Here is a 16,937-nt window from a genome sequence, read left to right on the forward strand (position 1 = left end):
TCATTTATCCACAAATGTAATGGTAGCTGTGCATGAGGATTAAGCACCACAGTGGTGGTATGAGCTGTTCTGTGTGGAATGATCACGATTGCCTGAAATCCATTCACATGGCCATCTAGGCATGTCATGATTCAGTATGTATGGTGGTCGTTATGATTCTTCTTAGGAATTTCCAAATGTTACCCTCCTTTATAGCACTGATTTTCGCAACCCCTGGCCTATGAATTTTTGGTACCAGACAAAAAGTGTCAAAGGTTTTTTTGTGGGGTTGTAATCATAGTTCTGCCTCATATTGGTAGACAAAATCCTTAAGAGCGATGGTAATTTTGGGCTCATGCCTGAGACTGAGGGCAGTCTATGTAACAGTCTAGTCTGGGATTATGTTGATGGGTTTGGATCACTGAGTAGCTGTATGTGAGGGAAATGAATTCACAGGTTGTGAAAGAGTGACTCAAGGTCACCACACACCTATGGTATGTCAGGTTTAGGGCGGAAGGATGGGCCACAAGGCCAGATAAGTGCTCTTCTCAAGTAAATTGTGTGGCTTGATAGGTTAACGCTATTTAGAGCATTTTGATTCCATTGGCGCTTTCTCAAGTTTTAATCAATCTCCTTCGAGGAATATGAAGTGGATGTTGCATTTCCCCCTGTGTTTGAATATATAACAATGACATCAGAATAAATTGAGTAAATTGATCCACTGAAGTGTGTACATCTGGCTAGCATCCTTTATTTTAGGGATAGATTTAGTTCTTATAAGAACAAGTATGAACAGCACTGATGGTTTGCATTTCTTCCCTGTTCTGTAATTGTGGGAGAAGGAGTCATTACTTGAATGATTTCAGTTTAACAACTGCTAATGTAGTTTAATTCCTGCTCATTTCAGGAAAAAACCCCACTGTATACTCCTCCTAGGACTTGGGAATGCTGCTAGGGACTGTATGTTTATTCTCTGACATCAGAAAGTATGTACCTTCACAGTTAAGGTTGGACACCTTCTCCTTCATGTGCTGGCTTTTCACAGGTGCAGAGCTTTTATGACCGAGTATTCAACCTTTTCTCCTCTCCTTACGTTCTGAAATATACAGTCTGCAAAGTGCGCTTTCTGAGATTGGGTCAACAAATGTGGCAGAATAAGGTGAACTTTTCCACTTCAGAATGCTGGTGGGGATAACATTTTTTTTAATGCTTCCCCCTGTGTGAAACAACACCCACTCCCTGGAAATAGAAAACAAGCAAATTTTTTAGCCGAGCTCTTTGCTTGCTATTCTGTTTTTATATTTTCAGGGATCTTTTCCCTTAGGAGAGCATAAAAAATGTGACGCACGCCCATACACCGCACACAAGATACCTGCTGTCCATTCTACTGAATGAATAAAGGAGGGAAGCAGGAGCATGGATTGTTGTTTGAAGAACATGTCCTTGTACCTTGGAACAGTTATTTAAATGTTGCCAGAATATAAAAAGATAAGTCTGCTCTGCCCCTTTTCAGGGTCCACCATAGAGAGGAAGCGATAGCATCTTCTTCAGAAAACCAAATGGAGGAAGGCCTTGCTTGACTAAACACAAGCAGCCTTGTGAGGAATACATTCCTGTGTATAAAGAATGCTTAAGCAGAAAGTATGTGCACATTGTAATTCATGCAGAAGTATCTAGCACTGTTTATATTCCTGCCAAAGGTAGTGTGGGAAATACCGTGTATAACTAATGTTTGAAAACTCTGTCCTATTCTGCAGATTCCTTGTAGATCTTGGAAAGGGTCTTAATGTAAAATACGGGAACGGTGTGAATGAGCAAAAATATTAGAGGTGAATGAGCCAGCTTGTTTGCTCCGTTTTGTCTCTGCCCTAACAGTTTGTGTAAAAGGAGACTAGGCAACAAATAGCACTAAAATTGGAGTGGGTGGAGGAAGCAGGTTCTACTTCCTTGAAGTGTTCCCCCTTTCCCCTCAATATTTGGTTTAGGATGTTCCTTGCAAGATGCTGTGGGTTTTGGCACCTGCATCCCAAAGTCCCCATTTAACCTTTCTCAGGCCTTGCTTGAGAAGCCATGTCTGTTCATGCGGCACCTCTGCCAGCCCGTGGCAATGTTGCCAATCCAATCATCCCTTTGTGTTGCAAGCTGATTCAATTTAAGCCACGACGGTGCCCTACTTGGTGTGTTCAGATCAATGTGAGAGCTTTCTCTTGGGCCCTGCCACCTTAGCTTGTCTCCTACAGCACTTCCATCATGGGCTGGTTTTGTCTTCCGGCTTGGAAGGCCCATCTCTCACATGTTTCTAGCCTTCCAGGTCAGCCTTTCAAAAAATCAAGTAAAATTGTGTGTTTTTAAGAAATGCCAGATGGCCCCCACACTTGTCCCTAGATGTTACAAGGCAGTTTCAGGTAAGGAGCTAGTCAGTTACTTGCCCTGGGCAGGAGGTTAATGGGAAGACTGCTATGACCTATTCATGTCTTATAAGTGTTTTGGCTCCTCTTATTATGCAGTTGTAAGAAATTTGCCTCAACTGTCCGTTCAGGTAGCATTCTTAACACTCTCCATACCACAGGCTTTGGGGGAGAAGGTCAGTGATATGTTAAAGTACTATAATGTGTGTTGATTTTGATAATTGTACTTCAGCGTATTAATGCTGCTCCTTTTACTGGTTTGCATACGCACTAGTCACATTACCATCACTGTTTTCTGGCCTTGCTGTAGTACTGCAGTATTCTTAAAATAATGGTTAGCATTTCCCTGGACTACATGATTAGTATCTGGGGAGGAGGGATGTGTACCCTGTTCAAATATTTGAGATAGGGCAGGAGCAGATATGGCAGTGGGGGGCAGACAAGCCATTCCAGGGAAAGGGAGATCAGAAACATAAAAGTTGCCCCGCTTTCCACTACCTCCCCCATCCCCTTGAGTTACCCTATCAACAGATGTTGCTGTTAAATCCCATCATTACAGTTGTACCTTGGAAGTCGAACGGAATCTGTTCCGAAAGTCCGTTCAACTTCCAAAACATTCGGAAACCAAAGCGCGGCTTCTGATTGGCTGCAGGACGTTCCTGCAGCCAATCGGAAGCCGCCTTGGCCCCGGCAGACGTTCAGCTTCCAAAAGAACGTTCACAAAGCAGAACTGTCACTTCCGGGTTTCGGTCGTTTGGGAGCCAAAACGTTCGACAAGTAGGCTGTTCGACTTCCAAGATATGACTGTATTATTATTATTATTATTATTATTATTATTAGCAGCAGCAGCAGCAGTAGCAGCTAATAAAGAACATTACATTTTCTAAGCAATGTACAGATGACAAAAATATAAGACCCAGACCAAAGCTTCTCAACATTAAAGGAAAAAGGAACAGAAGAAAAAAAAGAAAGCAATGGAGTTTATATATGGGATCAGCTTGGTCCAGGAGATGGGCCAGTGGCTCCTGTTCCCTGGCCAGGAGCAGAGCCCAGGGCATGCCTGCTTCTATCTAGCACTTGATCCTGGCATGAATTACCAAGGCGTGGATAGACAAGCTGGACAGACTGGAGGGCTCAGGAGGGGCGTGTGATTCATCAGGATGTGGTCTTCCTCTCTGGGGTACCTGTGTTTGTACCTGGTGTGGAGCAGTTTTGTTAATTCCCCAAAGGAGGCTGTCTGAGGACATTCTCACCAAAGGTAGAAATACATTCCATTATGCTGACCACATTGCCAACATTTTGCAGATGATGTTTTTAATATGAGGTAATCTTACGGTGGCATAATGCCCCCCCCCAATACTATTTTGAGCATAGCTCTTTCAGCCCTTACAGAATTATTGCAAATTCCCCCTGCAATCAGAGTCATTTGCGGCATCTCCTAGGTCACTTTCCCAACACTCTTTTAGGTCACGAGACACAAATGTTCTGTATCATTTAGATGTCCATCCTCTCATGTTAACAAACAACACTTGAAAGTACAAGCTGTTCAAAATCTTTGAGAGTGAGGGCAGCTTGAGCCTTTATTTCTTGTTGTGATATAAAAGAGGTGGTTTGTTTCAACACCAGCCAATTACATCCCAGGGTTCCAAGTTTCTCCTGCAACACCCTTCCTCCAAGTGGCTCAGAGTTTCAAGTAAAATTCATTTAAATGATATAAACCTTTCCCCTACCCCAGCCATAACAATACTGAAGCCTGTTCTTATTAAAAGGGGGGGGGGAAACATTTTCATCCTGTATTTGCATGCCCATTGAAAGAATAGCATCTATTGAAATTTCCATATTGTGCGTTTCTTCCATTTGAACCCACGCCTTTCATGTATTGCTAGTTATTAGCCTGTCTTAATTCATTGGCTTCATAATACAGGTTAATTTTTGGTGTTCTTCAACCACCTGTTTTGCCTGTTGCATACAGATTAGATTTATTCACCCAAGCCTCTTTAGATCCAAAATTCAATGGCCAAAATTTGGGCTGAAAAATTGAAAAGAGATAATAACTTAGGCAGACAAGACATTTTTTTATGGAAGCAGTTTTTCCCAGTATGGAAAGATTAAAGGAGGTCCACCTTCTAAAATCACTTTTAATTTTTTTCTACCATCAGGGTGAAGTTGGCCAGAAATAGTTTCTTTAGGTTCTTGGTTACCCTAATTTCTTAATATTGTAAGCTTCATGACTGGGACTTCCATCAAAGCTATTGTCTCTTTGTGGAATACAGAGATGAGTTTCACAAATGACACAGTACAATATATTTGTAACTGTTCCATGCTAATACCTGGATTTTTCATAAGTCACTTCAAATATAGGCTGCAAGAGGGTATGCAGCTGGGATTAAAGCAAAATTTCTGTTGCTGTTGCCGTTTTGCCGCCTGGTAACTGAGGCAGAGAGAAAGGACTTGGTGAGTTCATGGTAGATGTAGAATTTTTGGGGGAGAACATCATGGCACATAGTTCAGTCCCTTAGACCCCATGCAACACCAGCTCCTGAGGGGGGAAGTTCTGTCAGTGGGATGGCTCTTGGCATGTCATCGATTTCCAAATGTGTTGTTTTAAGTGACATTCAGAGGATGGTCTTGGCTGAACTTGGTAAAGTATAGGAAAGGCATAATCTGCTGGCCCAGTCCCTTAGCTGGGTGCCTTTAAGGGAAGTCTCACCCTGTGCTTTTAGACCACAGTTAGCATTGTTAACAGGTGTTAGCAGTTTTGAGAATAGGGAGTGCTTGGGTGAATAGTGAGCTCTAGGAAGAGGTCAAAGCAGGGGTAGGCAACCTAAGGCCCATGGGCAAACAATCGGCCCACGGGGGTCGTTTAACCAGCTCCTGAGTCGCCCCTGAACCGAGCCGCCTGCTCGGCAAGTCCCCATGCACTTCACTAAACTAGCGCGGTGTGGGGACTCACTTCTGCAGTGCCGGAAATTGCACCTGCGCATGCTCAGACGCCGAAAATCGTATCTACGCAGACGGCGAAAATTGTGGCCCCACATGATCCAGCCCACGGAGGGATCTCTGCTGGAGTGAACCAGCCCAGGCGAGGTAAACCTTGCCGACCCCTGGGTTAAAGCCTGCTCCCCATGTCTGAGAGATCACTGTCCCCATGTTGCTACTAGCTATTAATAGCTAGAAGAGAGAGGAGGCGTTTCACCAATACTGTACAGTTTTGCTGCATTTATTACTCTCTCGCTGCTGCCATTCACAGAAAGTTGCATTGTGGGAGTAAACATGTTTGCTTGGTTCCGTTTAGGGCATATGAGGCACGCAAAAGGCGACCATCGTTAGGAAAGTAATTGTCAATATCGTAAATGCTGGGCAGAGAGAAAACAGCATCTTGTTTTTGCAATAATGAGGGTGATTATATCTGGCTCACTGTGTTTCTGGGAAGTTAATGAGCCAGGGCATCTGTTATGATTAAATCACTTCTATTCCCACAGTAGCAGTGCTACAGCAAAATTAAAATAAAAAATAAAAATTCCAGCACAAGTCACTAGTAAGCTTCAACATGGTGACATAGTACCTTGGGGGTCATCTTTGGCACCTTCAAGGCTGACCAGCACATTGTGATACAGGCATTTACACATGTTCATTATGTGTGCAATTGTGCACATGTGCATCACGCCAAACGCGGAAGTGACATGAAAATGTCACAAAGGGGCAGAATGGAGTGTTTGTATACCTTTTCAATGGTGTTTCAAATATACGCGACTTCACTTGGTGCTTTTTGTAAATTCTAAATCCTTCCCCTCTAAATTCAGATCCTTCCCCTCCACCCCAGTAATCATGTGCACAGTTTAATCACCAAATTTTCACGAGCAAAAAGCAGAGGAGACTCAGGCAAGTTGCTCCACAGTTGCTTGATTCAGTGTTTTGCTTAGAAAAAAGTCAGTGTTCTACTATGTACAGCAAGTGAACCAATGGGACAAACTCCCATCAGTCAATCAAGGGTTTTTCATGCTAGGCATAGCTTCGGCTATCTTTGCCAGCTTACATGTCTTGCAGCACATGCATTCCCAGAGACTGCGTGATTAATTGAGTGCTTGCTGCCTTTGGACCAGTCACTTCCCATCCTCCTCAGGTGACCATGCTTTGAAACTATCACACCGCCCCCATAACACTGTAGTCACATCATGGGCATTGCGTCTTTGCATGCTTGTAAACCCAGGTGTGACTGCACACTGGGATGAGAGTTGGAACAGGAATGGAATCGGAGAGGCAGAGCTTCAGTAGATGAAACAAACTAAATTGTGTTCTCTGACTTCTTGATTGAAAGCTCCTATCTTAGGTATGTTTTATTTTTCATCCAATTTTACTCCCTTTCAAGTAGTTGTGAGGATCTTTTAGTACTTCCATTGTACAATGCTATGAACTTTTTTTAAAAAAAAAGGCATGACTCAGTGGTGGCAAATATCTAGCCTTGGGTGTACATTTCTCTGATTTGATTGCTTTCATACTAAATATGTTAGTATCTAGCATTTTTATTCCTAAATTGGAGATCTGAGTAAATAAGGGGATCTGCTATTCCAGGCAGAGAAAAGAAGCTCTCTGAGGACAGGTTAGGTTAGACTGCCTGTCCTTTGGGCACCAGTAAGCTTGTAGACATTGACCACAAGTAACGAGGCAGAGGATGCATAGATTCTGGTAGCATGAAATTCAGCAACAGCTGGTTGGGGCAAAGATGTCTGACAATGAATTGACATTTGTTTAATTGGGTTGCAGTTCTAATATCTAGCTTGTTCTAAACAATAAAAGGCAGAGGCGCCCGATTTGCAAACAAGTGGGGACGGGAAGAAGGAAAATAAGCAGTGGAATAGAAGCGTGTATATTCTTGTGGAGTATCGCCCAGCCAGTTTTAAGGGAGACCGACTTATAAGTCAAACAAAATATCACTGGTCCAAAAAGAACAAACAAAAAGCATTTACCTGACAATAGGGAGAGTGTTTCCATTTCATTAATGGTGTGAAACATGGTGGCAGCACTTCTCCAGGTTGATCTCTTCGAAGGCTCAGTCACTTTGCCAGAGTTTGGGATGCTTGGCTGTGCCATCTCTTGTCAACTGCTGCTGAGAATCAGGCAGAGCTGTGATTCCCAGTGATGACTTCTAGACAGCCTGTTGCAGTTTAAGGAAGGTTGGCAGGCAACCACTAGACAGATTGTCTGTAGCGAGCAGGAATCTTCCTTAGAAGACCAAGTAGGAAAACCTGAATGAAACACTTCTTCCTCCCCCCCCTTCTTTTTTTGGGGGACCACAAGTGACTAGCCAAGGTTGTGTGGAGGCAAACAGGCGGGCAAAACATCCAGTAGGCTGGTGATTTTAATGACTTTATTTGCAAAAGCTGTTTAAGGGTAGCCTGTGAAACCATCTTTGCAAACTTGGATTGCTTGCCGCGAGGTGCTATGTTGCATTGAGCTTTCCCCCCTAGTGCATTTAATTCTCTGTTCCTCTACAGCAGCGGTTCTCAACTTGTGGGTCCCCAGGTGTTATTGGACTACAACTCCCATCATCTGGGGACCCACAGGTTGAGAAAGGCTGCTCTACAGTTCTGTGTTTGTCATTGCCGTACTTAGGGAAAGGACAGCAAAATGATTATTTGGGAGGAAATGCTCCTTCCTGCCACATAGCTTGCGCGCCTCTCATGAAAGTTGAAATTGGAGGTACCTAATATTTTCTGTTCCCTGGATATTTGAGACCAGAGATAGGCAAGTTGGGTCCCTCCAGATGTGTTAGTGGACTGCAGCTCCTATCAGCCTCTGCCAGCATGGTCAGTGATCAGTGATGTTGAGAGTTGTCGTCCAGCAACACCTGGAGGGCACCGCTTTGGGAATCTATATTTTAGGGGAAATAGCTGATGCAAGCATCCTCTTTCACATCTCTGTAACCACGAAGGTCAGAAGCATTTCTTTAAAAACAAAGTTTTTTTCAGCATTGGAAACTGCAGGTGCCCTAGAGCATATCCAGAACAGATGTGTGTTCTTGCAGCTTCTGTTAATTTCACGTATGGGAAACTTTCTTAGTGGATCGTGCCTTTTGGCTGGGAAATGCCTACTTTCGCCTGCTCTTAGGGTGGTGGTGAAGATGCCTGGAGTTGCGGTCTCACAAGCTTTTTTTATTCAGTATTGGACTTGCTTTTTAGCCAGTATTTTAAAAAGCTTCACACCTCCTCTGGCAGAGCTGGGGTTTGGCAAAGGTATCCGGTCTCTTAAGTACTATTATGGGTTGCCTTGCAGGAGGGTTTCAGGGGAGTCAGCTTTCTTGGCAGCTCCTCCTTGGTTGGACTTCCTCAGAACTCCATTCCTCTGCTTTGTCTTGAGCTGCTGCAACTCCCTTCCTTGGACGGGCAGGTGCTGAAACCGGGTGCATTCCACTAGCATAAGACTGGCTTGTCTGTAATAGTTCCGACTGGTAATTTGATGTCATTGGGCTTGTGCTTCTGACAGGTATCGGCATTGTGTATCTGGGGTGAATCACACCCCTTCTTCCTGTATCTGCTTCGTCCAAAGTATTTCTGTGGTGACGTGGTGGCGGATGTTTCTGCCTGTCAGTCAGGTTATGCAGAGCCTGCTATAGCACTGCCTGCTGTATTAAAACTGAACTCTTGTTCACTTTCCCAGGGTATAGGTTGGCCTGCACTTAGAAGTGTCAGAAGCATCCTTGCACATTCTTATTCCCAGTTATGGGAGATGAACATGTCAAATTCTTTGATCCCCGCCCCCCTCACCAGACTTCAAGTGCTTTTGATCCTGGGAATTTTCCAGGCTCACTTATTATAGTTGTGTTCATGAAATATATTCACCAGGGGGCGGTTTTTATTATGAGTCAATCTGCTCTACAAATCAAAACTAGTTTTATATCACTTAAATTGTCACGGCTTCCTTCGGAGAACTGTTGGAACGGTCGATTTGGAAGAGTGTTGAGTATGTTGTTAAGAGATCTTCGGTCTCTTCACAAGACTATAGTTGTCTGGGTGGTTCCTTGGTTGGGAACCGTGGCAGTTAAATGAGTTTCTTTCAAACCTGATTAAATTTGTGGTATACCTATGTTCAGAGTGTCACTTGTTAGGAGGCTGTTTACTGTACTTTTCCATCTATAAGATGCCCCCATGGATAAGATGCCCCATATTTTTGGGGACTCAAATTTCAGAAAATGGGGCGAGATTACACAGGGTTGTTGAGCTTTTTTTTGGGGGGGGGGATTGCCATAAATTGCTCACCCGCACGTGTCACAGCATCCACCTCCCGTCTGTTACCCTCGCCAGCAGAAGTTGCTGATTGCCCGCCCAATTGCCACAGTGTCAGCCAGTCAACACCACCCATTGATGCAGCAACCAATCACACGCACAATAGCCACTAATAGACGCAGCAACCAATCAAATGTCCACCCTATTCACTATCCATGTATAGGATGTCCCCAATTTTATACACGGAAAAGTATGGTACCTCTGTATGAGAAAGGGTTTTTAAATAAATAAATAAATAAATAAATAAATAGAGAAAACTAGAAATCTGGGTACCATAGCTAAAATGCTGTATATAGTACAGAGGTATGAGCACACTTGACTTCTACCTGCCACTCTTTTCCTTTATCCTTCCATTTTGTTGGCTAGTTCCGTGGCTTATGCAAAAGATGGTAGAGAGCAGCTCAGAATGCCAGCATTGTTAAATGATAGCACAATATAAAAAGGCCCTTCCTTAATCTTATCTTGTGAACTGCCCTGAGATCTCTGGGTATAGGGCGTAGTGATGTTAAGTTCTCGAGAATATTCTCGATTAATGAGACTATTAGAGAATTTTCATTTAAAATAGGAGAACATTTATTTTAATGCATTGAAAATGATATAATTTGTTAATATGCATGTTTATTCATGGGTAAACTTGTTTAGATGGCAACCAAAAACTGTACAGATACCTTTATTCAGTGGGGCAATGCATTGAATTCACATTCTTTGATTTTTTTGCACCAAACTTGAAATTGAAAATTCAACATGAATGACTCACGTCAATCACTAAGCCTGCCACTAACTTACACTGGCAATATCACAACTTGACTTACTATTTACTAGATTTTTTTATTGTGGGTTGTAAAACTAGTTCTTACATTAGAATTTGCAGTTTGTGGAGAATATTCTCCATAGAATTTTCTAGCAGAATATTCTCACCTCACATCACTAATAGGGTGGTATATAAATTCAATAAATAATGATAATAATAATCTCTGTTGATTATCCGTTGGGGGGGGTAGGATGGAATACTTGAGTTGTCATTTTTATTTGTAAACTGCATTTCACTTTTTCAGTTAAGGCAGATAATTTTGATTTACCTGTTGTCCTCCATGTGTGCCCCTATGTTGTCTTGAATATGGTCTATATTGCACATGTGTCTCCTGGGTCTGCAGCTTCAAAGCTTGCTTGCAGCTACCTTCGTTTCCCCTTGCCTTTAAAGCATTTTAGTTCTTATCCTGGTGTGTTGTTTATTATGCAGTGGTGCTCCTGCTTCTATTGTATTTATTTTCTTAACTCCTTTGCTGTCACCTTGTATGAAATACTCTTTTTTTTTTAATCAGCTGAATAAAATACTTATCTCAATAGCATTCTCTCGTGACAGCTAGTGAAGTGGATATGAAACTGCAGCAACGCCCACCAGGTTCCGTCACTGCCTCCTATTTCATTTGCTGCTGTTTCTCCCTCGTAACAGTTTTCTGTTTCACCCCTGTCATTGCAGGTTTATGAGTGACCAAAAGTTCTTTTTACACTGAGTCGGCAGGGAGTGGGGCAAAGATGCCAATACCTCCTCCCCCTCCCCCTGGACCACCCCCACCCCCAACCTTCAATCAGGTAGGTGGTCCTCCTGTCCCTGCTGTCCACATACAAAGAGCCCTGCTGAGAAGCATTCACAGGGGCACCCAAGAACTACTCTTGTGCTTACCTTTCTCCACTTAACCTGGTTGCCGATCTTCTCCTTTCAGGCTAACACAGACCCTCCAAAACTGAGCAGGGATGAGCAGCGAGGGAGGGGAGCCTTGCTGCAAGACATCTGTAAAGGGGCCAAGTTGAAAAAGGTGACCCAAGTCAATGACCGGAGTGCACCCGTCATTGAGAGTAAGTATGGGGTCTGGGGCAATTGCAATAAGTTCTTTGCTATCTAATTGTGAAAGCTCACGGTGATTCCCGCCCCCCCCCCAAAAAAAAAATTCCAGATGGTGCTCAGCCCTTCTGTTGAGCATTCACTCTTAAAATAATTCAGCAGCAGGTATGGCAGGAAATGGCCTAGAATCTCTACGAACAGAGGCATCAGGTGAGGCAGGTGGGGAGGGAGAGGGCTGTGGCCCATAAAATTGCCCTTGGGGTGATGCTTTTGCTTATATTTGTCTGTTTGATACGCTGTGTGCTTGATCTGGCTTTGTGTCGTATGAGGAGTTGGGGAAAGACAGAAGGGCCCGTGCACTGCAGCATGTGGCTGGGTTCACTCGCTTGAGTTATCTGGAGTCATTTGCTGGCATATGCCGTGAGTCATTTTCAACCTGCCAGCCTATTTCCCCACTTTACTCCTGAGCAGAACCTCGCAGGAGTAGCAATTACTGACTGCGCTGCTCAGGTCACTTCTCAAAGGGTACCTTCTGTGCTGAACTCACTCATAGCTTGTGGAACTTGGTGGTCTGGATTGCATCCCTTTGTGAAATCATAGAATTGGAAATGGTCACGAGAGTCATCTAGTCCAACCCCCTGCAATGCAGAACTCTTTTGCCCCATGTGGGACTCAAACCCACGACCCTGAGATGAAGAGTCTTAGGCTCTACGGACTGAGCTGTCAATAGTGCTCTCCCTTGATCTGTTGGGGGAAAGGCTTTGCAGTCAGTCCCTTTGTTTTGTGACTGAGGCCATCATTCCCTCTGGCAGCCTAAAGCATAGAAGCCTCCTTGTTTGGCAGTGTGAGTTCTTGCACAGTCCCCCTCTGTATGCCAGCATAAGAAAAGCCTTGCTGGATCAGACCAAAGGTCTCGCTAATCCAACATTCCCACCACGGCCAGTCAGATGCCTCTGGGAAGCTCACAAGCAGCACTCTCCTCTCTGTGTTTGTAGTTGCAAAATATGCTCTCTTTGTTCTCTGAAGGAAGGCAGCAAACTTCCTCCTAAACTGCACAGGTCCCAGTGGTGCAAATGCTTGAAATAAAGTGTTGCAGTTAGCAGTAAAATAAAACTGGCAGCTGCACACTTAAATCCTCAGAAACAGGTGTCTCTAAATCCTGGCGGGAAGGTAAATGCACAGCCTACGATGTATTCTTGCTTAGCTCTTCAGGCAGCAGCCGCTGTCTGACACCCATGTGATCTTGAGCAGTAAAGTTATTACCTTCTCTGCTTTCATACTTCCACTTCAGGAGGAGATGACTCCAATACCTCTGGGTCTTTGCCTTGCCCACATGCTGAGAAGCAGCATCTTGAGTAAAAGAATATGGTGGAGGCTGCCTATGTAAAGCCCAGAAGAGAAGAACCATAGCTCAGTGTAGAGGAGAGCAGAGCGTCTCTTTAGAGCATCTCTCGTGTATAGTAGAATCTCTACTTACAACTGCCTCTATTTGGGCCCGATCCAAGTCGCGACCACACCAAACCCAGAAGTAAATACCGGGTTTGCCGTGATTCGTGCACGCACAGAAACAGCTTCTGCTGTTTGCACACGCACAGAAGTGGCTGCTGCCATCTGCACATGCATACAACGGTACCAGCGACCCGTTTCGCCTAAAGGACGGGCCACCAGAACGAATTATGGTGGTAAGTAGAGGTTCCACTGTAATTAGAAAGCCCCAGGGTCAATCCCTGGCACCTCCAGTTAGAGCTGGGGGAAATTCCTGCCTGAAACCCTGGAGAAAAGAACTGCCCAGCGGCATAGACAGAACTGAGCAGCTTGGAACTACGGTCTGTCTCAGAATAAGGTCATTCCCTATGTTCCTGAGGTAGTATTTAAAAAAATGTGTTTAGAAACTAAATAAATAACCCAGGGGCCTTTTTCTTCCAGAATCCAAGGGCAGTGGCGGCTACAACTCCGGCGCATCCCCTCTGCCACCAAAGGGCGGCCTCTTCCAGGGTGGTGTCCCCAAGCTTCGGCCTGTGGGAGTAAAAGACAGTTCAGGTGAGGACCACAGAATGTGGACTGGACTAGACTGAATAAAAGTGGTTTAAATCATGATTTGTGAAATAGCAGACATTGAACCTTGTGTTTGAGTAATCAACTACCCTAGCTCCTGACGAAGAGCGATTGCAACTTGGTTTTGAGAGCAAGTCCATTCCTTATTGAAACAATCAGGAAAATTTATGTCGCCTTGTAGTGGCACTTAATGCCTGTGGAGCTGAGACTAGTCAGGCTTAATATCAAGGGTGGAAACCATGTCTCCTCCCCCACCTGTCTGCCTGTGTGTATTACTGGTGTATTACAAGACTGCTTGCTTCTACGTGAACTTACTTGGACCTCTAGATCTTCTTCTGAGGTCCCCCTTTGGATACTCTGGCCATCTAAGGTGAAGCTGGTGGTGGCCAAGAGAGGGTTTTTGAGGGTAGGGGTGAAGCACACCATGTCTATGGAATGCCTTCCCCAAAGAGACGTGTGTGTTTACATTACCTCTGATAAGTTTCTGTTCTGAATTTTAATATCGATCATTGTTTGACTTGATTATTTAAGTTGTTGGCTGCTGTGAAAATCCCTTGGGGTTGAACGCTGTCATTTAGCTGCTGTTTATGTCTATGTCGTATATGTATATGTATATGTATATGTATATGTATATGTATGTATTGTTGACCTCCCCTTCATATGACTACATTAAGACAGTTTACAACAAAATGCATTAAGTACAGCACAATATAAAATAGTATTTTAAAAATGGAAACTAATTTTTAAAAACTGACTTAATGGAGAAAAGTATAAGCAAGTGAATAGGGTCTGGGAGAGATGATAGAGCTGAAATTCCTGCTGAATTTCTGCTGGAATAGCATTCCACAGCAAGGGACCATCAGCACTTAACTTGACTTGTAGTTGAAGCCAATCGGGCTTCTGAAACATGGGGGAGAAGAGAGAGAAGTTAAGGGGCAACAAGGAGCTTGAAAGCTGGGAATCCAGTCAGGAAAAGTTTCACTGGAAAGTAGGAGGCAGTGGGCTCCGAAGGAGCTGCATGTGGACGTAGGGTTGGCCAAGGATAAAGTGCTGGAAGTGAGGCCTCTCACAGTGCCTGGAGATGAGGGGTGGTGTGCTGTTGGTGCCGGGAAGGCCAAGTGGGTTGAACAGGCAAGGGAATCAGAGGACCCTTGTTCAGGAAGCTGTAGATGTAGGAAGTTAATGGACGGAATAACAGAATTTTGCACCCCTAAATGAGTGAATTGTCCAAAGCTTTAGCTGCCTGCCAGGATTACATTGGCAATCAAGAAGTCGCCCTTTTCTTTCCCCTGATGTCCCTTCTGTGTCCAGCAATTAAAATTTGACTTGTGTCGTTCATCCCTTCTGCTGTGGGAAACATTTGTGTCCAGACATCTGAAAACCTCCCAGTCATTTAGAATATAGTCTCTGCATGAACAGTATATCACTCGCTGTGGTCTCAGTACAAGGACAAACGTTGTCAGTTTCCACTTAATTGGATGGTGGTTTTTGCCAAAAGGAGTTGCTTTATATTGGAAGGAGATGTTGATCTATTTTGCTTCTCTAATAAGCAACTCTGTGCTGGCTTTCCTTGGTTTCAGAAAGTCCCTCTGGGAAGCAGTGCCTCCAGGTCCCTGGGTCCAGATCAGCAGCTCCGCGGCCCCCGGTGTCTGCAACCAGCAGCCGGCCCCAAGATGACGCTGACAACAGCCGGGCTTCCCCTCCGGAACTTCCGCGCATGCAGAGACCTTCCTTGCCAGATCTCTCGCGGCCAAATACCGCCAGCGGCACCGGCATGAAACACAGCTCATCGGCTCCGCCACCTCCACCCCCGGGACGCCGAGCCAACGCACCCCCTGCCCCTCCTCCCATGCACAGCAGCAAAGCACCTTCCTACAACCGCGAAAAGCCCTTGCCACCAACGCCAGGACAGCGGCTCCCAGGGACTCGGGATGGACCACCAGCTCCTCCCCCTATCAAGCCGCCCCCTTCCCCAGTGAATATCCGAACGGGACCAAGCAGTCAGGGCCAGTCTCTGGCGCCCCCTCCTCCACCTTACCGCCAACCCCCAGGTGTACCCAATGGCCCCGCCAGCCCCACCAATGAGTCCGCTCCCGAGCTTCCGCAGAGACACAATTCCTTGCATCGAAAGACACCAGGGCCTGGGAGGGGTATGGCTCCTCCCCCGCCCCCTTCAGCCTCCCCTTCTTTACAGAGCAGTCGGCCCCCACCTCCTGCCCGTGACCCTCCAAGCCGGGGCGCAGGTAAGAGCATCTCCAACCCTTGTTTATGAAAAACTGGAAGTGGTCTTGGCGTTGACAGCCTCTTGCTAATCTCTCAAGAGAAAAAAATGCCGCCTTGTCCATAGATGTGCCAGGATGTGTATGCAGTGGGTTTAAGAAGGTTAGGAATGGCCTGGTTTCATGCTCTGTAGCATGGCAGCTACGAGTGAGCTGTGAATTAGGAAGTTTTCAGTTTCAACCATACCTTTGCCACAAACTTGCTAGGTGTCACCTGGCCAAGCCACTCTTCTTCTATTGTCTCCCAAGGCAGATGGATGCCAACGAAGAGTTGGCACTCCTCCTAAATCTGCAAGTGAAACATTTGAAGGCTTGAAAGAGCTGTACAAAGACAAAGATGGTGGTGTGCAGTTTCCATTGTTTTAAGTTGTGGTCAATTTTTGACCATGCTGGCTACGGCTTGTGGGCGTTTTGAGTCCAACTCAGCACCCGTAGGACCAGCTTCCCCATCCCAGGCATCAGGCACAAAGGGTACTGCCACCATAGCATGTTATTGGTGCTTGGAAGACTGGAATATAAATTCAAGTTTCACAGGGAGAGTCTTTGCTACCAAGACATGTGGGATTGAATTTAGTTTTCAGTGTTGTGCAGAAGAGTATGCCTTTCCCTCCTAACAGCTGACTTGCTAAAAAGGACCCCACAGCTTCATAGTTATTAAAAAGCTGGTCATTAATTAGTAGATGCTCGTGCTTTTCGGAACAGCGACAACAAATAATCCAACCTGTTTAGTGTGGGGTGTTTGTTACTGTGGAGCACAATCATCTGATCAGCCTATTTTGTGCTCAGATCGTGACTCCCCATGCAGCTGCAAACCCTCCAAAAAGAAGCAGAGAGGACAGTTGGTGCAGGTATGTCGCGATCAGTCACTTCAGCCTGCGCACAATGCTCGCCAAGGGCTTGGTAGCCTACAACTCGCCATGCTAAGGGTCACATAGGTGAATTAGCCTCTTCAATAAGTAAGAAAATTCCTTAACAGAGTTGGGAGGTCAGGAAAAGGAACTCTGAACCCTATATAGCAGGTGCAAGGAAAAGACAAGGCTGTCAAGGGCCTGGAGAGTCAATGATGTTGATGAAAGGCCTAGGGCTGTTT

At 45.0% G+C, this 16,937-nt stretch overlaps 1 protein-coding gene across 5 annotated transcripts in view; it reads left to right on the plus strand.

The window, feature by feature from the left end:
• Nucleotides 1-16,937, plus strand: part of WIPF2 (WAS/WASL interacting protein family member 2) — a 30,717-nt gene that overhangs the window by 5,470 nt on the left and 8,310 nt on the right. For 2 of the 5 annotated variants that reach the window (XM_083708811.1, XM_083708813.1), the window contains 4 exons: nt 11,151-11,263; nt 11,395-11,527; nt 13,440-13,553; nt 15,149-15,811. In XM_083708811.1, the coding sequence (XP_083564937.1) occupies nt 11,207-11,263; nt 11,395-11,527; nt 13,440-13,553; nt 15,149-15,811 (967 nt within the window). In that variant the 5' untranslated portion in view covers nt 11,151-11,206. Of the gene's footprint in view, nt 1-1,492; nt 1,680-2,270; nt 2,564-5,561; nt 6,718-11,150; nt 11,264-11,394; nt 11,528-13,439; nt 13,554-15,148; nt 15,812-16,937 lie in introns of those variants that run through there. The other 3 variants (XM_083708814.1, XM_083708815.1, XM_083708812.1) reach the window with 3 other exon arrangements.

This window comes from Podarcis gaigeae (assembly GCF_964106915.1).
Source record: "Podarcis gaigeae genome assembly, chromosome: 13".
In the NCBI taxonomy this organism is placed as follows: Eukaryota; Metazoa; Chordata; class Lepidosauria; order Squamata; family Lacertidae; genus Podarcis; species Podarcis gaigeae.